Consider the following 25,709-nt stretch of genomic DNA (forward strand, 5'->3'; position numbering starts at 1 on the left):
TTGATTATTTTGACGTGTCCGTTATCTAAATAAAAAAAAAAAAACAAATAAAAAGAAACAAATCAACATAACCATCATTTATTTGTCGCTATTTTGTCAATCCAAAGCTTACCACGATCTGACATGGTTTGATAAGCACGTGTATTAATTGACCTATATCTGGTGGCAAATTGATATTGCCTACCATACCGAGGTTAACAATCGCATACGTAATAAGGATAGCAGACGTCCGATCATCACGTCGAGACCGCGGGCTTCACGACTGATAAACGATTTTTGTCATAAAATCTTTATTTTAAATGTTATAACCTGCTAAACCGGAGATGGGTTTATAAGTGAAGGGTAATCAATTTCGAAGTTATCTGTATTCCCTATAGAAACGCGTCTGTCTATTTAGCACTGGTTAGATGGTTAACGATGTATGTACTTAATGAACTCCGAGGTGTATTCTGAAGTATTCTACATTTGTATATTGCAGAATTATCTGCCCTTGTGCCAAGGACGTACGAACTGACGGTAACGTCATGCTTTCATGAGTGGTACGTAATTTTTTTCAGATAACATGGCGTAATTTTTGCACACAAAGTAAAGACATCATATCCGATGCTTGTACACAAGGGAGTTAACTCTGTAATATATGCAGAGACAGAACTTAAGCATAGTGTGACGTCAAAAAAGTGTTTACTCACTCACGACAGTCACGGAACTTGGAAAAAAATGAGAAAGAGAGATGAGTTGTTGGTAAAATGGCAGATAAACAGGGGCAACATGGATGCCACATTCTGTTCTATCAGAGTTACTTCCCTTTGTTTCACTCCGTCAATATATTGATGAAGCACTCTTGAAAAGCTTCTTGTCGGCATACAGTAAAACAATGCGAGAATGCGTCAAGTGACAGTGCGACAATGCACCAGGCGAAAAGCACATTGTCGCTCTTCGCATGACAAACTGTCGCACGATCTTCACTTGGCGCATTATTGCACTGTCGTATAGTGCATTGTCGATCTTCGCTCGGCGCATTGTCGCACTTTTTGTTGCATTTCGGGGTCGCCAATGGCCGAAATTAGCCAACATGCGTATAACCCACGTGGTTGTCGATGTTTTTTCTTCGGGTACACTGACTTTCATCCACTTTCTAAGCTTGGCGCGTCATTTAAAATTTACTGACGTAAGATAAAATCAACTCTAAACAATAATCTATCGGCTTCTGTCCCCTGTGGTCCTGTCCGTTTGACAGGGGACACCCCGAAATCGAGGAGACGAGTACAGTGTACTTGTGAATCGCTGACGGGGAGCGCTTGATTTACTCACTATTAGTACAGACAGATAGCTGCGGTCGCCACAATAAACTATCTCAAACACCGAACACAATCGGATGTGGGCTTTTATGATAGTGTAATATTTTATTATGATATGTTTTGCCGAGATGACAGACGATAGGGCGGGATAAAGGCCTCCAGAACGGGTACCTGTGTCATTAGACAGCCGATATAGATCACGTTCATGTTAATCAGTGTACCCGCTTTCACTACTAACGGGTCGGATTTTACTTTATTTATCTGTTGTATCATTTTACCTTCCATACCAACTCAACAAAGATAGGATTTTTTCATATTTGTATTATAAAGAAAACAAGGTAATTTTTTACAACGTCATGATAAATATTTAATGGTACCCGTCCATTTTTTTTTCAATAACCGAATACTGTACCTGAAATCACAAAGATCGTATTTGTTCATTAAGTTAGCTAAAAGCCGCATGAATCCCGGATAAGAAGTAATTAATTTTTTTTATCTATAAAATACCACATTAACGGTTAGAATTTAAAATCATTTACAGATAAATTGTAGAGGTATAATTATGTCAAAATTTTGCATACTGTAAATATTTTGACATTTTTACTTTAATTATCTCTTCTATATTATACTACGGTGTGAAAATATACACGGTATATTTATTTTGTTGGGGAAAATGGGTCAAAGGAAACACGATCTGAAAACATCTCATAATGTCTAAGTTTGGTGTCAGGGAGTGAGGAAACTCGGACTAAAATTCTCTCAGAATTTCTATGTTTCGTGTCAGAGACAGAGGTCACATTGACTGAAAATATCTCAGAATGTCTAAAAGTGGTACTTGGGTCAGAGGAATCTTGGACAGAAAATTATTTCAGAATGTCTAAATGTAGTACCTGGGTCAGAGGAAACTCGGACAGGAAATCTTTCAGACTCTAAGTCTGGTATCGGGGCTAGTGGAATCCTGGAGTAAAAATCTCTCAGAAAGTCTAAACGTGATGCCAGGGTCATAGGAGATCCGGACACGAAAATTGTATGGAACGTGAATGATCTTTTCAGCCCTCCCGCAAAGGAACCGCCGTTCGTCGGGCGCCGTGCCGTTATTTCTTATTTGCCGAACAATAGGTGCCGATTTGGTACTTAGACATAGCGAGCTCGTCTCCGGTAGTAAATTAACCCTATCGAGTCCCCTCATACAACTGACGACCCTTTCTCCCCTACCGTACTAATGTCCCGTCGAACAATTTACACTGGATAAATTAATCCCTGATCACTGTACGTCTCCCGAGATCGGTACCCTATTTGCGGTTTCACACATTATTGTCTTAAGTGTCTGGCCGTGGATAGAGACGTTTTTATTCCGCTCCGTGCAATAACAGACGGGCTGATCATTTACAGCCAATTAGGGTGTGTTTATCTTGTGGCTAAATACTGATCGTAAATCTTCATCTCGTCATTTCTGACCTTTATCATCCTCCAATCATGACATGACAGTTATTAAAGTTTAAAACCAGATCTGTAATACAATTTGAGAGTTTGGTGCAAAAACGTATGGGAACATCAAATTGCTCTAATCTAAATGTCTTATACAAAAAAGATGTCTATCACGCAGAAAATCAAAACATAAAAATCGAACCTCGACGTCCAGTGTTGACTCTTAAACATATATTGAAATCTCATAGACCTCTGAAAAACAAGAGGCCCATGGGCCTTAACGATCATCTGTCTATATACGGTAATGGCAAAACAAATTTGGGTCAATACAAAAGAATCACATGTATACTGAAAATGTTTACTTGTTCTTCAACTAACAATTAAAGCATTAGTCTTTAGAAATTCTACAGTAGATGTTGTAAGTTTCTGTTGTATTGGAAGCTGTCACATTGAATAAAGGTCAAGGTCATTCAATATTGGAAGCCCTTCATCCATCCCAGCATGCTACAGGCCCAATATCAGGTCTTGATGCCTCTTAGGAATTAACAAGTTATTGAAAGATTTTATCTGATTTGACCCTTGTGAACTTAAATGAAGGTCGATGTCATTCGTTTAAACAAACTGAGAAGCTCTTCCCATCATACTACAGACCCAATATCAAGTATATAAAGTGGTTTAAGTAATTAAGATTATTCGACCCCTTTGACCTTAGATAAAGGTCAAGGACATTCCTTTAGATAAATTTGGTAGCCCTTCATCCTAGAATGCTATACAAACCCAATATCAGGTCTCAATGACTCTTTGTTGTCTTTTAAAGAGATATTAGCCATTTTGACCCCTATGACCTTGAATGAATGTCAAGGTCATTCAAATGAACAAACCTGATTGTCCATCATCCCAGCAAGCTACAGACTCAAAGTGCTCAAACTGACCCATTTTTCAAGGACTAACTCGTCCATACATTAAGTTAAACTTGCCCCCAACTGTATAAGGACCGAGTCTCCCCTCGATGTACATAATGACTCCCTCGTTAAAATAGATTATAGTCTTCATTCATTGTGTTGACGTGCATTCCCGTCAAAAAATAACCTTGTTAATTGTTTAAATCCATAAATCACGTCATCAGGTAATATCAGACTAAATACCGTTTATTATCATAACAATGAATTTTCGTTCCTTTAATTACGTATGTGTTAATGGTTTGATAACGTTGAGATCACGCAATAACATAATTTATAATAAAAGGCACGTGACAGACATTCCGGAAGGCGCCGTATGGATTGAATGGTTCGGTGTAGGTAGGTATCATCCTCGATAACCCAGGGGTTACTATAACTGTCGTACGACAATGATAATAGTAACCCCTGGAACACCAAGGATATGTAGGTATGTACATGTGGTTTTCATGAATACATAATCAAACATTTCTAATTGTTCAAATTACTCAATATGAAAACTGGTATATAGCGAGATGAAAAAGAATTACTGTACATGCAAATATATATCAAAAATGTGAACGGTAAAACAAAAATGGTCTGCTAAGCAACTTATGCTACGTCAAGCTGCGTCCATTATAGTACATATTTATATATTTCACTTTATTCATCTCTTTTTGAAATTCTGCGTCATAATCTTCACGAATATAATTTTGTTTCTATGTATGAACCAAGTTTAATTTGAATGAATAAATTTTGACTTAACATCACGTGTTTTTGTGGTTTTCAATATAAATATCAGTAAATTTCAAGTGGAAATGTAGCATAGCTCATTCTGAAGAAATTTCGAGAGAAATGCGGTATAGCTAACAGTAAATTTTATGATTGTTTTGATAACACCTACAAAACGTCATAGATTATATAGACGATAGTGTTTTTCCCCGTACACTTCCTGCATTCCATTCAGTTTATACAAACTTAAAAGTATTTTTAATTGTTATATAAAACCTACTACATCCACACCATTATATTTAACTGTAGGTGTTGAGCGCGGCGAGCATCCGCCGACAGTCTGTGAATAGATCTGACTGTGATGGCTACACTCACGTCAGAGATAGCAGACCCTCTTGATAGACAGTTAAAAGTTTCAAAATAAAATCAAAAGAAATTGATTCACACTCTACGTGTGAAATGTCTAGCCATGAATACGAGGGGAAAATCCTTTAATACCCCGTGTTAAAGTTAAATTAAAACTTCTAGTTCATATCGAAGAAAACTAACAGAAATATCAAAAGTGTAATATCAAAGCTAACGTTACAGTAACATCCCCTGTTAACGTTATACAGTAACATCCCCAGTAAACGTTACAGTAACATCCTTAGTTAACGATATACAGTAACATCCCCAGTTAACGTTATACAATAACATCCCAAGTTAACGTTACAGTACAGTAACATCCCCAGTTAACGTATACAATAACATCCCCAATTAACGTTATACAATAACATCCCCAGTTAACGTTATACAATAACATCCCCAGTTAACGTTATACAATAACATCCCCAGTTAACGTTATACAATAACATCCCCATTAACGTTATACAATAACATCCCCAGTTAACGTTATACAGTAACATCCCCAGTTAACGTTATACAGTAACATCCCCAGTTAACGTTATACAGTAACATCCCCAGTTAACGTATACAGTAACATCCCCAGTTAACGTTATACAGTAACATCCCCAGTTAACGTTATACAGTAACATCCCCAGTTAACGTTATACAGTAACATCCCCAGTTAACGTTATACAGTAACATCCCCAGTTAACGTTATACAGTAACATCCCCAGTTAACGTTATACAGTAACATCCCCAGTTAACGTTATACAGTAACATCCCCAGTTAACGTTATACAGTAACATCCCCAGTTAACGTTATACAGTAACATCCCCAGTTAACGTTATACAGTAACATCCCCAGTTAACGTTATACAGTAACATCCCCAGTTAACGTTATACAGTAACATCCCCAGTTAACGTTATACAGTAACATCCCCAGTTAACGTTATACAGTAACATCCCCAGTTAACGTTATACAGTAACATCCCCAGTTAACGTTATACAGTAACATCCCAAGTTAACGTTATACAGTAACATCCCCAGTTAACGTTATACAGTAACATCCCCAGTTAACGTTATACAGTAACATCCCCAGTTAACGTTATACAGTAACATCCCCAGTTAACGTTATACAGTAACATCCCCAGTTAACGTTATACAGTAACATCCCCAGTTAACGTTATACAGTAACATCCCCAGTTAACGTTATACAGTAACATCCCCAGTTAACGTTATACAGTAACATCCCCAGTTAACGTTATACAGTAACATCCCCAGTTAACGTTATACAGTAACATCCCCAGTTAACGTTATACAGTAACATCCCCAGTTAACGTTATACAGTAACATCCCCAGTTAACGTTATACAGTAACATCCCCAGTTAACGTTATACAGTAACATCCCAGTTAACGTTATACAGTAACATCCCCAGTTAACGTTATACAGTAACATCCCCAGTTAACGTTATACAGTAACATCCCCAGTTAACGTTATACAGTAACATCCCCAGTTAACGTTATACAGTAACATCCCCAGTTAACGTTATACAGTAACATCCCCAGTTAACGTTATACAGTAACATCCCCAGTTAACGTTATACAGTAACATCCCCAGTTAACGTTATACAGTAACATCCCCAGTTAACGTTATACAGTAACATCCCCAGTTAACGTTATACAGTAACATCCCCAGTTAACGTTATACAGTAACATCCCCAGTTAACGTTATACAGTAACATCCCCAGTTAACGTTATACAGTAACATCCCCAGTTAACGTTATACAGTAACATCCCCAGTTAACGTTACAGTAACATCCCCAGTTAACGTTATACAGTAACATCCCCAGTTAACGTTATACAGTAACATCCCCAGTTAACGTTATACAGTAACATCCCCAGTTAACGTTATACAGTAACATCCCCAGTTAACGTTATACAGTAACATCCCCAGTTAACGTTATACAGTAACATCCCCAGTTAACGTTATACAGTAACATCCCCAGTTAACGTTATACAGTAACATCCCCAGTTAACGTTATACAGTAACATCCCCAGTTAACGTTATACAGTAACATCCCCAGTTAACGTTATACAGTAACATCCCCAGTTAACGTTTATAACAGTAACATCCCCAGTTAACGTTACAGTAACATCCCCAGTTCACGTTATACAGTAACATCCCCAGTTAACGTTATACAGTAACATCCCCAGTTAACGTTATACAGTAACATCCCCAGTTAACGTTACAGTAACATCCCCAGTTAACGTTATACAGTAACATCCCCAGTTAACGTTATTACAGTAACATCCCCAGTTAACGTTATACAGTAACATCCCCAGTTAACGTTATACAGTAACATCCCCAGTTAACGTTATACAGTAACATCCCCAGTTAACGTTATACAGTAACATCCCCAGTTAACGTTATACAGTAACATCCCCAGTTAACGTTATACAGTAACATCCCCAGTTAACGTTATACAGTAACATCCCCAGTTAACGTTATACAGTAACATCCCCAGTTAACGTTATACAGTAACATCCCCAGTTAACGTTATACAGTAACATCCCCAGTTAACGTTATACAGTAACATCCCCAGTTAACGTTATACAGTAACATCCCCAGTTAACGTTATACAGTAACATCCCCAGTTAACGTTATACAGTAACATCCCCAGTTAACGTTATACAGTAACATCCCCAGTTAACGTTATACAGTAACATCCCCAGTTAACGTTATACAGTAACATCCCAGTTAACGTTTACAGTAACATCCCCAGTTAACGTTATACAGTAACATCCCAGTTAACGTTATACAGTAACATCCCCAGTTAACGTTATACAGTAACATCCCCAGTTAACGTTATACAGTAACATCCCCAGTTAACGTTATACAGTAACATCCCAGTTAACGTTATACAGTAACATCCCAGTTAACGTTATACAGTAACATCCCCAGTTAACGTTATACAGTAACATCCCCAGTTAACGTTATACAGTAACATCCCCAGTTAACGTTATACAGTAACATCCCCAGTTAACGTTATACAGTAACATCCCCAGTTAACGTTATACAGTAACATCCCCAGTTAACGTTATACAGTAACATCCCCAGTTAACGTTATACAGTAACATCCCCAGTTAACGTTATACAGTAACATCCCAGTTACGTTATAGTAACATCCCCAGTTAACGTTATACAGTAACATCCCCAGTTAACGTTATACAGTAACATCCCCAGTTAACGTTATACAGTAACATCCCCAGTTAACGTTATACAGTAACATCCCCAGTTAACGTTATACAGTAACATCCCCAGTTAACGTTATACAGTAACATCCCCAGTTAACGTTATACAGTAACATCCCCAGTTAACGTTATACAGTAACATCCCCAGTTAACGTTATACAGTAACATCCCCAGTTAACGTTATACAGTAACATCCCCAGTTAACGTTATACAGTAACATCCCCAGTTAACGTTATACAGTAACATCCCCAGTTAACGTTATACAATAACATTCCCAGTTAACGTTATACAGTAACATCCCCAGTTAACGTTATACAGTAACATCCCCAGTTAACGTTATACAGTAACATCCCCAGTTAACGTTATACAGTAACATCCCCAGTTCACGTTATACAGTAACATCCCCAGTTAACGTTATACAGTAACATCCCCAGTTAACGTTATACAGTAACATCCCCAGTTAACGTTATACAGTAACATCCCCAGTTAACGTTATACAGTAACATCCCCAGTTAACGTTATACAGTAACATCCCCAGTTAACGTTATACAGTAACATCCCCAGTTAACGTTATACAATAACATCCCCAGTTAACGTTATACAGTAACATCCCCAGTTAACGTTATACAGTAACATCCCCAGTTAACGTTATACAGTAACATCCCCAGTTACGTTATACAGTAACATCCCAGTTAACGTTACAGTAACATCCCAGTTAACGTTATACAGTAACATCCCCAGTTAACGTTATACAGTAACATCCCAGTTAACGTTATACAGTAACATCCCCAGTTAACGTTATACAGTAACATCCCCAGTTAACGTTATACAGTAACATCCCCAGTTAACGTTATACAGTAACATCCCCAGTTAACGTTATACAGTAACATCCCAGTTAACGTTATACAGTAACATCCCCAGTTAACGTTATACAGTAACATCCCAGTTAACGTTATACAGTAACATCCCCAGTAACGTTATACAGTAACATCCCCAGTTAACGTTATACAGTAACATCCCAGTTAACGTTATACAGTAACATCCCCAGTTAACGTTATACATAACATCCCAGTTACGTTATACAGTAACATCCCCAGTTAACGTTATACAGTAACATCCCCAGTTAACGTTATACAGTAACATCCCCAGTTAACGTTATACAGTAAACATCCCCAGTTAACGTTATACAGTAACATCCCCAGTTAACGTTATACAGTAACATCCCCAGTTAACGTTATACAGTAACATCCCCAGTTAACGTTATACAGTAACATCCCCAGTTAACGTTATACAGTAAAACCCAGTTAACGTTATACAGTAACATCCCCAGTTAACGTTATACAGTAACATCCCCAGTTAACGTTATACAGTAACATCCCCAGTTAACGTTATACAGTAACATCCCCAGTTAACGTTATACAGTAACATCCCCAGTTAACGTTATACAGTAACATCCCCAGTTAACGTTATACAGTAACATCCCCAGTTAACGTTATACAGTAACATCCCCAGTTAACGTTATACAGTAACATCCCCAGTTAACGTTATACAGTAACATCCCCAGTTAACGTTATACAGTAACATCCCCAGTTAACGTTATACAGTAACATCCCCAGTTAACGTTATACAGTTAACAGTAACATCCCCAGTTAACGTTATACAGTAACATCCCCAGTTAACGTTATACAGTAACATCCCCAGTTAACGTTATACAGTAACATCCCCAGTTAACGTTACAGTAACATCCCCAGTTAACGTTATACAGTAACATCCCCAGTTAACGTTATACAGTAACATCCCCAGTTAACGTTATACAGTAACATCCCCAGTTAACGTTATACAGTAACATCCCCAGTTCACGTTATACAGTAACATCCCCAGTTAACGTTATACAGTAACATCCCCAGTTCACGTTATACAGTAACATCCCCAGTTAACGTTACAGTAACATCCCCAGTTCACGTTATACAGTAACATCCCCAGTTAACGTTATACAGTAACATCCCCAGTTAACGTTATACAGTAACATCCCCAGTTAACGTTATACAGTAACATCCCCAGTTCACGTTATACAATAACATCCCCAGTTAACGTTACAGTAACATCCCCAGTTAACGTTATACAGTAACATCCCCAGTTAACGTTATACAGTAACATCCCCAGTTAACGTTTTATACAGTAACATCCTCAGTTTAACGTTATACAGTAACATCCCCAGTTAACGTTATACAGTAACATCCCCAGTTAACGTTATACAGTAACATCCCCAGTTAACGTTATACAGTAACATCCCCAGTTAACGTTATACAGTAACATCCCCAGTTAACGTTATACAGTAACATCCCCAGTTAACGTTATACAGTAACATCCCCAGTTAACGTTATACAGTAACATCCCCAGTTAACGTTATACAGTAACATCCCCAGTTCACGTTATACAATAACATTCCCAGTTAACGTTACAGTAACATCCCCAGTTCACGTTATACAGTAACATCCCCAGTTCACGTTATACAGTAACAAATCCCCAGTTAACGTTATACAGTAACATCCCCGTTAACGTATACAGTAACACCCAGTTAACGTTATACAGTAACATCCCCAGTTAACGTTATACAGTAACATCCCCAGTTTAACGTTATACAGTAACATCCCCAGTTCACGTTATACAATAACATTCCCAGTTAACGTTATACAGTAACATCCCCAGTTCACGTTATACAGTAACATCCCCAGTTCACGTTATACAATAACATCCCCAGTTAACGTTATACAGTAACATCCCCAGTTCACGTTATACAGTAACATCCCCAGTTAACGTTACAGTAACATCCCCAGTTAACGTTATACAGTAACATCCCCAGTTAACGTTATACAGTAACATCCCCAGTTCACGTTATACAGTAACATCCCCGTCATTCATACGTTATACAGTAACATCCCCAGTTCACGTTATACAGTAACATCCCCAGTTCACGTTATACAATAACATCCCCAGTTAACGTTATACAGTAACATCCCCAGTTCACGTTATACAGTAACATCCCCAGTTAACGTTATACAATAACATCCCCAGTTAACGTTATACAGTAACATCCCCAGTTCACGTTATACAATAACATCCCCAGTTAACGTTATACAGTAACATCCCCAGTTAACGTTATACAGTAACATCCCCAGTTCACGTTATACAGTAACATCCCCAGTTAACGTTATACAGTAACATCCCCAGTTAACGTTATACAGTAACATCCCCAGTTCACGTTATACAGTAACATCCCCAGTTAACGTTATACAGTAACATCCCCAGTTAACGTTATACAGTAAACCCCAGTTAACGTTATACAGTAACATCCCCAGTTAACGTTATACAGTAACATCCCCAGTTAACGTTATACAGTAACATCCCAGTTAACGTTATACAGTAACATCCCCAGTTAACGTTATACAGTAACATCCCCAGTTAACGTTATACAGTAAATCCAGTTAACGTTATACAGTAACATCCCCAGTTAACGTTATACAGTAACATCCCCACGTTAACGTACGTTACAGTAACATCCCCATTAACGTTAACATAACATCATTAACGTTATCCATAACGTCCCATTAATTACACAGTAAATCTCCTTGCACATTAGTTATACAGTTGTGAAGTCATTACCTTGTGAGCAAACATTACGTTCGTTTTCTTTTTAATATGGACGTTACACTCGATTCCTACCCACAAGGGGAGATAACTCTGTAATATACGAGTACATAATATAGTAACATCCCAAGTTAAGGTTAAAATAATGTTTTAGCAATTAAATGTCATTAATTTAGCATCTAAAGTTTATGTTTAAAGTTACGTTTACGTTAAGTTACAATTCCAAATTGAAGTTAAAATAATTTTTTTTAGCAAATTACCGCAGCACCTTTAGTTTCTGTAAGAACTGCATTCCTAGTTAATAAACGCTACCGTACCATAAAACATGCCCAGTGGTTACTGAATTTCACTGCTAAATTATTATACCGATCCGGATTTCCCTATAAAATCTCAATATCAAAATAGATGCAGTAAGTTTGTCCGGATTTTCCCTATAAAATTCCAATATCAAAATACATGTAGTAAATTTCCGTCGTTTTATTTTGTGTGTAATGGATTTCGGTGAAAGGTAAAGAAACAGTGCGTGTTTTAACCACAGACACCCCATAAAGTCTGGAGAATACAGTGAGGATGGGTAACTATTAACGGTTTCACAGGAATTTAGATTTTATTATAATAATTGTAACAGGTTGGTAACTAGCCTAAAATCTAGGTAATTGAGTGGTAGACAGACTTCGATTAGCCTGCTAGTCGGCTTATTAAATCTGTATAAAAACCTTTATCAAAGAAAGACTTTATTTCAAAGAAAAGCGATTCGGTGCGTTAAATTGATGTAAGAAATGCGACGTTTTAACAAACATTTTATATAAATGTACAGCAGACAAGCCTTTTGATGACTATGATTTGATTCAAGGCTCCGGTTTTACTAAATAGATTCGTACGATGAAACTACAGACAAACACTCCAATAACTTTGATTCAATTCACGACGCTAAAACTGTTATCATACGTCGCCGCTGAAAGGAGGAAAAAATCATTTTGTAAATCATTTTGTCTCGCATTTACACAGATCTTAATACTTTATTATCTGAATTAAGAAACAAAAAGTTATTCTCTTTTGCGCATTTTACAAGTGACAATTGTACATGTAAATTTTACTGTTAATCTGACACAAACACTAAAACAAACTGATGTAATCTTAAATTGCCAACCAGACTTAGAACACTGGATTTAAATACTTAAAGTACTAAAAGAAGTAAGGTACACAATTTGACTTTCTACATCTGCATGAATAGCCGTCTGAATACACTACAGCGGTATTCATTTACAGTGAATTTCCGACATACCAGCATAATTCTAGATAAACAGAACAGTTGTTTTTGTTTTGCGCGCCGGTAGATTAACTGTCAGTTGTAATAAGATCGTTTTATTTCATTTATAACAGTCAAGAGAATACATGACAGCGTCCTATTAAAGATACTTTACAAAATACATTGTTATACACAAATTGTCATTTATTGTTTATCCAAACCGATAGATACCAGGAAAGTTTATGCGGAAGAACCCATCAATAACACGTCAGGGGGACATCTATTTTGAAATTATTTGTAATTTTATTAATTACATGCATGTTTTGAATCAAATTTGCCATTTCAGCCGAATTTTAATTGTATCATATTTAGATTAAATATCCTGAGGTACAATGACAGGTATTTCTCAGGGCGTTATCGGAAATTTACATACCTTTTCCATATCTGTGCGTATCAGACGATTTATTTCAAGCATATGAGTTTGGCAACTACTGAGTGAATTTGACACGCAACATTCCCGTAGGTGTATGACCACGCGATGTCAATCAAGGTGAAATAGGTATCGCCTGCATCTCTGGTGCTTATTTGTTTTTATATTTAAAAGTTTCCAGTACAAGTGTCATTTTTATAACAATAGTTATTATTTTTTTTCGATTTTCGTTGTTCATTTGTGATAGTTTAGTTGCGATAACGTAGCCTTTTATCAAGAGAATATGATTACAATCGCAAATCCGGCACTCTTCTGAAATAGAACGTCGATGATTTCCGAAGATTACCGGATATTTCTCAGAGATGTTGCGATTGAGATCGATTACTTTAACTATGGCAGTTTGTGCTTGTTTTATTATCATTTTGCTTGCGTAGCCTCAATAGTGAGGTCTCTTTCTCACCATTTCATCACTAGCCCTTCACTTCTAGATGTTGTAAAGAGACGTAGGCCGATGTTTTTTTATCCGAGTAATCTGTATAGCCCGTGCCTCCTTAACCCAGCGTGTCTATACGATATGAAAGAATGGCTGTTTAAACGGCGATAAACAAATAGGTTAACCCAAATCGTTTATAATCACAATCGACCACTAATGAAACGGCGATGAAAATTAAATTAACCAAAGCATGATGTTAAAGACGTCAGAGCACTATAAGATTATTGTAAAATGTAAAAGCTTGATAGCAAAACAGATAAATCGTCTTAATTTTCAGATATTTTGGATATATTTCACGACTGGCGTTTTCATTTCAGGTATAATTTTTGTTTTATATGTTTACACTTGTATACCAGCTAAGGCCGACTCTGTTTAATCAATTAAGCGTACCATATTACCACCGCTAGCCGCCACAACACAAAATGCTTTGTGACGAATTTCGAAAATTAAATTTCAGCGTAGAAAGTATCAAACTAGGGTCAAACTAATTCGCTTAGTCATTTTAAATGTAAATGGTGTCGTATTAAATGTGTTTCCTTGTTTTTTCTCTCTTATATCATTCAAATAAATCCGAATTTAAAAAATTATCTGACGCGTGCTCCATAAAAAGTAAAACAAGTGTTTTATTGTACAGGTGTTAGTTTGTGTATTAAACTTCACGCGTGTAATGTATATGTGCATCTGATGATATCATTAACTACTTACCTGCAAACTGACACAGGTCCTTTCCGAGTATTACAGCAATTAGCATCGTGAGACCTTTCCACATGATCTTGAAAAGAAAGGGAAAAAATCACAATAATTTCCCCCGCAAGTTGTATTACAGTTAAGTTCACATTTCTATAAAGTTTGTGTGGCGTTAACACAGGTGTAATTTCCCAGGTAAATTAACAAACATCTGGGGCGGGGAAGTGTTAGGCGTTTTTGACACCGTTCATTCGACTGGCGTCTCTCATGATCGCCCGTTCAAAATCATGGAGTCTTTGGTCTTTTCCACTGCTTCGCTGGTAATTGAAAAGTATTCGGTCCTCATATAGCCAATCAAACGTTGTCACGTGACCTGGTTCACACGGATTTTTCCTGTTTAGTTTAGTAGAATTTATCTTTTGTAAAAGACGCATTTAAGTTTATTTAGTTTCATAAATGCATATATCTTACTACTGTGAGAAATCAGTGTAGAGTCGGCGACTTCCAGCCTGGCTTTAGAAATATTTCGTTTACCCGCGACTCCATACCTAAATCATGGCGGGGATCTAGTGTTTGAGATGAAACACAAATTTACAGAAAAACTAAACAAATAAAGATAAAAATTAGAAATACGAAATCGACGGAGTAGCCAGTGAAAACGGTGTCGCCCTTTTATAGTTTGTTTGTCGAGCTTGATGCCAATCTATTCATTGACAAATTCTCAGTTTTTATGAAATAAAACAAAGCAGGCGAGACGTAAGCACACGAATGATCAACGAAATCGATCCTACATGTAGTATTCATAACAAAATAGGATCCTAGTATGATAATTTAGTACTATATACTTTGAAAGTCTAGAAGGCCATGTGAACCTGGTCCATACTATGATTTATCTGTCTAGAAGTCTTTTAAGCTTCAATATTGCAGCTAATAGAAGTCACGTAGCGCGGACTTGCAAATTAATATTTCTCGTTTTTATCTTCAAATATTTTAATATCAATACCTTAGTGACAATTATGCACATTAATATCATCATTTCTTATCAGAAAATTAATATGAATCACATGGAATACTAAATATATCAATTATTGAATATAATTAAATCTGTAGTTACAGTCACAAGCTTGCCCGACTTTGGACTCGTGGTCCCATCGAACCTTTGTACTTCGTCGACAAACCCTTTAAAGGAACGATGGACGTTCCATCGGCTAGCCATGAGGGGCGAAATCCTTTGTTTCATTAGATTATCTTACGGTCATTAAGAGGGCCAATATTGACCAACCGTCTATTTATTTATAGATTAGCTTTGACTTTATTATCCAAACCTTACATAAATACTGGTCCAACCTTCCGGTCATCTTTGGAGACAACAACACACACAATCCCAACAATTCGGCCTCATGGTGGGGACCGTAGAAACATATCTCCAACCTTTTGGGGACTTATTTAGATAATTTTATTCAACCCTTTACAAGGCAAATATATTCTCAACAGCCCATGGACAATATGAACATAGCAAGCAACCCATTGGGAGACAATATTGGTCCAGAGAGATCCAATACGAACATTAGAGGATAATTAAAGGTAATGTGGACCTCATTCTAGGGGACAATATTGACTCCAGTCGTCCTTTTGGAGTGATATATACTGCAGCATCAATCTCCAGCTCCCTATGGGGCCAATACACATGTAATCCCCTCTATACAGCCCCTTTGGTATATAGGCACGATAGGTCGTCCTTAAATGACCCTGGCTGTTGATAGGACGTTAATAAAATAAAGAAATCTAAACCTTTCTGGAGCAATAAACTTCTAATGGGTCAGCCACGCTATACTGTATAATCCTTTACATGGAATCTTCATGTTACAGAGGCTAAGGTTATAAACTGGGGACAGTGACATTAATATTCTAATTTAAAACAATTCTACAGAGAAAAGTTCGCAGAAGGAGCATATTCACTTTATCTCTTTATCCATATATTATAACAGATCCAATATGACATTCCCCTTCATGTGTCAGATGGTCAAATATTGAAATATCTTGATAATTGGCCATAGGAATCGTACAGCCAATTGCCGATTACAAAATCTCCGCAAGTTGAACTCGCGGCTAACAATGTGGCTTCTTAGCCATGAAATGTCGTGAAGACCCTGTATGCATTTAACATGTTCTATAAAGCGATAAAGCTTTATCGTGGTCTTGATATGGCATTTCATACAAACTGATTAACCAGTCCTAAAAAAGTAGTGTCTTCTGAATCTTTTTGTCTATCTCATGTATACAAGACATGAAGTCATTCATTTAATAAATGTAATATTAAATTATCATATTGTTGAATGATTTTTGATTATGAAATACTGTCATAAGTGTACTTTTAGGAGAAATCAAAATTTCGCGATTTGAAAGATTCACGAATAACAGTATGGTATCTAATAAACATATACAACAGAGTATGTCCTCGGTATCATTTTAGGGCTTTCAAACAATATATGAACCATTTTTGTCTACCATTATTCAAGTAATTGTTACTATAATACTTCATCAATTACGGTAATCCAAAGCGGTTGGGACTAAATGTATTTTCTATAGTTTTCTTTACTTTGTGAGGACAACCGAGCCATTGGGCGCTTTCTCAATGAAACTATTATTTTATACCATACAGTGAATTTCCTATCAGCCAATTTTTATAACTAAAATGATTATTCTGAAAAAGAATAGTGTATTTTCAAATAAAAGTGATGTAAGTTCATAAGGAATTTCACATACACTGTCCTCCAAATGTTCTGATAAATATGTTAAAGTTTGCTAACAATTTATCTCTGAGATAACTATCGGAAACACAATTAATGAGTTCGAAGATTAATAAGTGGATAGTATATAGTACTGATGCCTGCATTAAAACAAGTCTACGTATTTTTTGAACTTTAATTATATTTGTAAAAATGCATGTGTAACAGACCCTCTGGACGGCAGTTTATATCATATATGTCAAATAGCAGCTTAGGAATTTTCTCAGTAAGGGAAACACCATAAAAGCTTTAAAGAGTCTTACTGTTATGAAACTTTAGACGAAATAATAATATACCATTAGACGAAACAATAATATGTCATTCACTCACCGTTCATCACAGATTTGTGAAATAGGGGAATATAGATGTTAGCTCCTTCCCAATGATCGTCCCAACAAATCTAGCACTTTAACCATATTTATCGGGTACCACACTAAAACAAAAACCACACTAAAACGACTGATAAGTATCCGGAACGTACGTAGAGTATCCAAACAATTAGTATCCGCAGGTTAAGGCAATCCAGTTGGTAAACATTACAATACCTTCACTGACAATTATTAGTGTATGAACCAGTTAAAACAGTGCATAATTACATATACACGTGTATAAATTCTCCTGATAAGAAATATTTCATTGAGAGAAATCTTAAGCGAAGTCCGTATGATGCGATGGGTACACTCGGTTAGTAGTAATCGTTGTCTACGTTCACCGACGGTGTCTACAGATCGGAGACAGGCGAATTTGATTGGTGTGTTTTGACCGCGGGAAGCAGATATGGTCGAGTGCTCCTCCGGTGATTCCAAAGTATTGGAAGTCTCCGTCAATTAGGTTTGTACAGTGGTACGTGTGACTACGGAAAGTGATACCATTGTGATAAATAAAAGAATCTGCCTGATTTAAATCCTCGTATGTTACAGTTGTACGGTGAATGCAGGGCTGAGACAAGGGCCCGAAGCTCGCTATTGATAGCTCTTGGCGTATGTATATACATTCAAGCGAGTATATATGTGCGATATCATCATTCGTTTCTTTAGTTAAAGAGAGAGCGCAATATTGTGTTAAACACAGCGGGTTGACAATTAAAAAAGAAGTAAAAAGAAAGAAACAAAAAAGGAAAAAATGAATGAAAGGCAGAATATTAACTTAAATAAAAAGTTAATTTGAATAGTAAATTATAATTTATCGAATAAGGTTTTATTTTGTATTTCTGCCCTGCACAACATGTAGTATTTCATTTGGGCCCAATGAGAGTCAATACACAATAAATATGTCTGTATAAGCATGGGGCGGATAATTGTTCCAATTTTCATGATGTTTTGTTTTAAATATGGAATGTATGACGTGTTCACAATGCAGTTTAAAGTCGCCGAAAGGACATATTTTAATATTTCATCTAGCAATAGATCTTTCTGACGGCGTTGAAATTTATATGGCTGATATTAACACTATAAACAAGGCGAGAACAGGCCAGTCATAAAAATCAGATACACTTCTGATAATAGCCTATTACGCAACGTAGCTAGCGAGTGATATGTGAATATCCGCAGAAATTTATGCAAAACGGAATATTTTGAGAATGTTCATGGCGCCATTTTAGTTATAAACCGTATCCCTCCGCGCCTGGTTGTGTTATCCGGTTTTCAGAAATGTCGGTTCAAAATCGTTGACAATGTTGATGAAAAGGATTTTTTTTCTTTCAAAAACAGTGGAACTGATGAAATACGATGTAATAAAAACGCATATCGCCTTGTATCTCTCTCGTACACATTTGTTGACACAAGAAAGGCGCATTCGATAGACGACTGGCGACGAAGGTTGATGATAACTCCGTTTCCGTCCTGTACCTATCCCTGGGGCTTGTAAATAGAACTGACCCCTGACCTTATACTAAATATGACCTTTTGCACCCCTGAAGGGCGCAACCATCCCCCCAACACAATCAAGACATTTTCAAGACTATATTAACCCGTTAAATATCATAAACTGTTTTATAAGATGTTGAATTTTAACTGTCCTGTCTATACTGCTAACAAACATTTTAAAATTTGTTCTGAAAAAATGTTCGCTCGTTCCCTCTCCATATGGACTAGAGTTAGTATAGTAACGTCAAGTCGATTCTTATCTCCGCTTATCGGCGTTGGTCCGACTAGTGGCCGCCAGGTGGCGTCATTGGACACAAAAGGGGTACGAAAACAAAGCACCTCTCTTCAAACACTGGCAGATTAAATATTTAGCAAAAGTGTGTTTAGGGAGAATTATCTCTCTCATCAGCCATGCCACAATTACTGTTAAGCACGTATTTTGGAGACAAAACATTTCTAAATGAGAGAAACAAGTGAGGCTATTTTGTATCGACTTATCTGATGTATTGGCTATGGCGGCGGAGGGTGATGGGTACATATGATTTGGAATTAATTTTAGAGGGAAGAACGGCAGAACATGGGTAGGTGATAGGGGTCCAAACCGGGGTAGGCGGTAGGGGCGCAAACAGGGGTAGGTGATAGAGGCGCAAACAGGGGTAGGCGGTAGGGGCGCAAACAGGGGTAGACGATAGTGGCGCAGACAGGAGTAGGCGATAGGGGCGCAAACAGGGGTAGGCGAGAGGGACGTAAAGAGGGTAGGCGGTAGGGACGCAGACAGGGGTAGGCGAGGTATGCGGGTACATGATACAAGGAGGCAGAAAAAGGTGGCTGGTTTTAGGTTGGGGCGGTTGATAGTGAGGAGAGTACGTGGTTAAGGTGCGCGGACAGACGGCGGGGTGGATGTGGTGGTACGGTAAGGTTATTGGACAGATGGTGGTGCGGTACGGTGATGAGACGGCAAGGTAGTAAGACCTATATGGTGTGCAGTCGGTTTGTGTGGTACGTTTACGGGACAGATGGTAGTGTGGTAAGGAGATGGGGTAGGTGTGGTTGTAAGATTGTTTGGCGGTAAGGTGGTGGAGCAGATGTGGAAGTGCAGTAAGATAATGAGACGGTGGTGGGATAAATGTTGAGGTGCGGTAAGGTAGTGAGGCGGTAATTATCAGGTGGTGGGATAAATATGGGGGTGCGATAATGTAGTGAGGCGGTTGTTATAAGGTGGTGATATAGATGTGGAGGTGCGGTAAGGTAGTGAGGCGGTAACTATAAGGTGGTGGGATAAATGTGGAGGTGCGGTAAGATAGTGAGGCGGTAATAATAAGGTGGAAATATAGATGTGGATGTGCGGTAAGGTAGTGAGGCGGTAATTATAAGGTGGTGGGATAAATGTGGAGGTGCGGTAAGATAGTGAGGCGGTAATAATAAGGTGGAAATATAGATGTGGATGTGCGGTAAGGTAGTGAGGCGGTAATTATAAGGTGGTGGGATAAATGTGGAGGTGCGGTAAGATAGTGAGGCGGTAATTATAAGGTGGTGGGATAAATGTGGATGTGCGGTAAGGTAGTGAGGCGGTAATTATAAGGTGGTGGGATAAATGTGGAGGTGCGGTAAGATAGTGAGGCGGTAATTATAAGGTGGTGGGATAAATGTTGAGGTGCGGTAAGATAGTGAGGCGGTAATTATAAGGTGGTGGGATAAATGTGGAGGTGCGGTAAGATAGTGAGTCGGTAATTATAAGGTGGTGGGATAAATGTGGAGGTGCGGTAAGATAGTGAGGCGGTAATTATAAGGTGGTTGGATAAATGTGGAGGTGCGGTAAGATAGTGAGGCGGTAATTATAAGGTGGTGGGATAAATGTTGAGGTGCGGTAAGATAGTGAGGCGGTAATTATAAGGTGGTGGGATAAATGTTGAGGTGCGGTAAGATAGTGAGGCGGTAATTATAAGGTGGTGGGATAAATGTTGAGGTGCGGTAAGATAGTGAGGCGGTAATTATAAGGTGGTGGGATAAATGTTGAGGTGCGGTAAGATAGTGAGGCGGTAATTATAAGGTGGTTGGATAAATGTGGAGGTGCGATAAGATAGTGAGGCGGTAATTATAAGGTGGTTGGATAAATGTGGAGGTGCGGTAAGATAGTAGTGAGGAGAGGCGGTAATTATAATTAAAGGTGGTGGTATAATGTTGAGGTGCGGTAAGGTAGTGAGGCGGTAATTATAAGGTGGTTGGATAAATGTGGAGGTGCGGTAAGATAGTGAGGCGGTAATTAGATAAGGTGGTTGGATAAATGTGGAGGTGCGATAAGATAGTGAGGCGGTAATTATAAGGTGGTTGGATAAATGTGGAGGTGCGGTAAGATAGTGAGGCGGTAATTATAAGGTGGTTGGATAAATGTGGAGGTGCGGTAAGATAGTGAGGCGGTAATTATAAGGTGGTTGGATAAATGTGGAGGTGCGGTAAGATAGTGAGGCGGTAATTATAAGGTGGTTGGATAAATGTAGAGATGCGGTAAGGTAGTGAGGCGGTAATTATAAGGTGGTTGGATAAATGTGGAGGTGCGGTAAGATAGTGAGGCGGTAATTATAAGGTGGTTGGATAAATGTGGAGATGCGGTAAGGTAGTGAGGCGGTAATTATAAGGTGGTTGGATAAATGTGGAGGTGCGGTAAGATAGTGAGGCGGTAATTATAAGGTGGTAGAGCAAATGTGGTGATACAGAATGTGGCTAGCAAATGTAATGAGACCTTAAGGTAGTCGGGCCGATGTGGTCGTGCGGTAAAGAGGTGGGTGCGGTCGAATGGGAACACAATCTAGAGTGAGTGCATAGAAGGGGAAAAGAAGCAGGTGATACGGGTTGATAACGTTGGATTAAGGGTGTCGTTAGAGGTGAATAAGGGTAAGGGAAGGGGCCGTTGATTTTGGGGGATATAGTTCTAAGTAGAATTGAGAATGGATCGGTATATTGTAAAGAGTCTGGAAGGGAAATGTTCTGGGGTGCGCAAGTTAGTGATAGTTTGGTTATCTATTGATAAATATTTCTAGAAAGGCTCCGATTGTGAGTAAGATTATGCAAGGGAGCAAAGAGGAAAATATTCACGAAGGAGTCGAAAAGAGAGCGGTGTTGAATTAACATTGTTATTAAAGAATATGTACGAAAACCCCTCAAAAAACTTTGACATATTGAAAGAGTTCGTGATAACGATACTTAACAATTTTGCATCGGAATATGTACGAGAAATCAAGAAGAACTTCGACACATTAGAGTTCGCGTTAATGATATTTGACAATTTGGCATCGGAATATGTACGAGAAACTCAGAAAAACTTCGACATATTAGAGTTCGTGATAACGATATTTGATAATTTGTCATCGGAATATGTTCGAGAAACCAAGAAGAACTTCGACATATTAGAATTCATGATAATGGTATCTGACAATTTGTCATTGGAATAGAAACCCAGAATAACTTCGACATATTAAAGTTCGTGATAACAATATTTGACAATTTGACATCGGACTATGTACGAGAAACCTAGAGAAACTTCGACATATTAATTTTCGACATATTAATTAGAGTTTGTGATAACCATATTTGACAATTTTGGCATCCAATTGGACCAGACGTTATTAAGACACATTGCTACATGTACATCTAAAGAAGTTTGTAGTAATGTTTAATATTAACGAGTGTATTTTCATGTTTAATTCAATAGCATTTCAAGATATTCAACATTCATCACAAAATGATTTCGGGAAATGTCGAATTGTCGATCTTTTTCGACAAGCTTGTGTAAATCAGTTTTGAATAGTTTTTGGTTTATTAAATTATTGAATATGCATTTAAACTTCGAATATTGTTATGATGTAAAGTTCAGTATCCATGCTGACGATCAAATATATTCATCTTAATGAATCCTTATTATTCATCCTATTCGTAAGCGCTCAGTTAATAAAAGAATTGAAATTGAAGTTGAGTCGAATTACGACTTAATTGAAATACGTGTATAAAGCTTCAGTAGAACATAAATTTTGTTTACGCTTTCCAAAAAATATAGTTGAAAATATAAATGTTTAAAATCCTATGTGAAGCATAAATGAATCTACTTACCAAATCCCGGCACTAAATGCAGCTGTAGATCAGTGAAGATACGAACTTGTCATTCAAAATTTACAAATTAAACAGTGGGGATTCTTATTTCGTCTTCCTATTAGAGAGTGTGTCCTTTGATCTTTAACCCATTACGTCACTGAAGACGTTCAACTTCCATTCAAGTTTCGGGTATGAAGCAGAACCACCTGCATTTATCCTATGACTTTTGACCTTTGACACTTGGCATCTGAAGTACGAAACTTTGGCGTAAACTTGAGATTTTAGACAATGGCGACGAAAATAAAAAATATAACCGTTGTCCCGCTCTTTATTGTCTATTGTTTTCAACAAATGACAATATATCCCGGTGTATGTCTCCTTTATGGCAGAATTTATCATGGAAATTAATTATAAATCCCGGACACACTGCAAAAGCCCTTGGTAACTATTCAGATATAGTCGCCGAACTTCTGCCCAGTAACGTTCATGTATAAACAAACGGAGGGCGAAGTATGGGGAACAGGCCCTAACAGACAACCTTGATTACTACACGGAGACTGTTCCCTGAGATTTGTCGCAATAAAAAATATTATGGAAAAAAGTACGCCAATACTATATAACATTTGGTGTAACCGATTGTAACGACGAACATTGGTTATTAGAATGCGCACACATAACTTTTAATTAGTTTGATTTTAATCGAGACATATTAGATTCAATTAATTGCGTGTTTAGATGTTTCATTTAAATGGGTTTTCTATCTTGTTCTTCAACGGTCATAAACTTTTTGTTGTTTTTTTAAGTTTTTTAAAGTGTTTAGTGTAATGTTTCTCATTCATATTCCGTCAGAAAAAATTTGGGGTATTTTTTGTTATTATTTGTTCGTTAATTGGCTGTTATTTGAATAATAAAGACAAACAGACAAAATAAATGAAAATAACTAATTTTAAGATAGAAACTACAACAAACTACAAAAAACTGTGGTGTTTTGTTTGAAGTCGTGGTATAAAAAGACAAGTTTTTATTTAATGACTTTGACGGCTATCCTCAAACGATTTGATGTGTTTTTATTGGTCTGTAGTACAGACGGGATAGTCAGACGGCGCGGTGCGGATGGCCACACTTTTTATCAATTTTATTATGTATTAATATTTACACAATAGGTCTAATATTCTGCCGACATTTTAGTCATTCTCGCCCCCAATAGGGCCAGCCTATACGGCCGACCAAGCCTGTCATAATTACGGATAATTGTCGTGATTCTCAATCTTCATTTATGCTATTGAGATTATTCAACATGCGAGAAAAATGGCCGCCGCTCTGTGAATTGCCGGAGAAAGGAGCGTTCGAATATGCCGACGGATGATTCACAAAACATGAGCTTGACCAGTGTCCCATCTGATTCAGGCGAGCGATAGGTCATTATGAATATTGATTAGTTAGGTGCGTAATACAAGACCAGTTGATAAAGAACGTACATGTCTTATAGATAAATCAGTCAAAATGGTTTTAAATAAACGTCACTACAAAGTGACGTCACGATTCATAGTTTGCCATCTTATGAAACAAACATCGATATCATTTGTGATGTTATATGTAATCAAAATATTGATACATATTTGTATTTTTGCTGCAACTTCTCTTTGTAACCTTACCAAAAGCATTTGAGATGTTTATGTGCGGTAATACAAGCCACGTCTTATGACGTAATTGCAATCGTGACGTCATAATGGCCACGCTGTCGTTCCCTGAATTTACCGCTGTCCAGTTGCTATTCATCATTACATAACTTTTAATTGAACGAAGTCCAATCAATGTCAATGTAATCAAAGATTAGATTAGAATGTCTAGATATATATATGTATATATATATAAAAACACATTGCACGTGTCATTATCAAAGCAATATCACTATTGTTTGAAACAACCAAATTCACGTTAGCATCACTCTTATCATAGTGTCGTAAAATGCATCAAAGGCACATACAACGTCGAGAAAGTGGTCATTCGTTTTAAAAGTCAATATTCACAACTATCATACATCAATCATAGATATATTTGATAAAGTTGTTTCAGTAGTTTTGTTACACATATCTTGTGAACTGAATCGTGCTAAATTTAGCATTTACAACCGATTGGCATCTGTAATGTCATTCCCGATGTAATGGGAGTCGTACTAAATCGTACCGTGTATTTTACAAGCTTTTATTTCCGTAGGAAATGATCAATTCTAAATACTAGAAACATTCTTGAAAGAGAATGCAATTATCCAGTGTGTTTAACATTCTCTCAACACTTAATTGATCTTTCTTTAATCGCTGCCCTTCGTCAGGAACACCAGTATACTATTCGAATACCGTGGCGTACATTTCCTTTGGTCGCCGTTCCTTCAGAGTATGTTGTCGCAGTATTTGTGGGACCCGGAGTCAGTCCA

The 25,709-nt window shown here is 37.4% G+C and overlaps 1 protein-coding gene across 5 annotated transcripts in view; it reads right to left on the minus strand.

Annotated features, from left to right (window-relative positions):
• LOC138307523 (chordin-like protein 1) overlaps positions 1–25,709 on the minus strand; it is a 72,021-nt gene that overhangs the window by 22,552 nt on the left and 23,760 nt on the right. For 2 of the 5 annotated variants that reach the window (XM_069248318.1, XM_069248314.1), the window contains exons 1-2: positions 17,655–18,274; positions 14,554–14,620 (exon numbers count right to left, since the gene is read on the minus strand). In XM_069248318.1, the coding sequence (XP_069104419.1) occupies positions 14,554–14,617 (64 nt within the window). In that variant the 5' untranslated portion in view covers positions 14,618–14,620; positions 17,655–18,274. Of the gene's footprint in view, positions 1–14,553; positions 14,621–17,654; positions 18,275–23,293; positions 23,351–25,709 lie in introns of those variants that run through there. The other 3 variants (XM_069248316.1, XM_069248317.1, XM_069248315.1) reach the window with 3 other exon arrangements.

Source organism: Argopecten irradians, chromosome 14 (assembly GCF_041381155.1).
Source record: "Argopecten irradians isolate NY chromosome 14, Ai_NY, whole genome shotgun sequence".
NCBI lineage: Eukaryota > Metazoa > Mollusca > Bivalvia > Pectinida > Pectinidae > Argopecten > Argopecten irradians.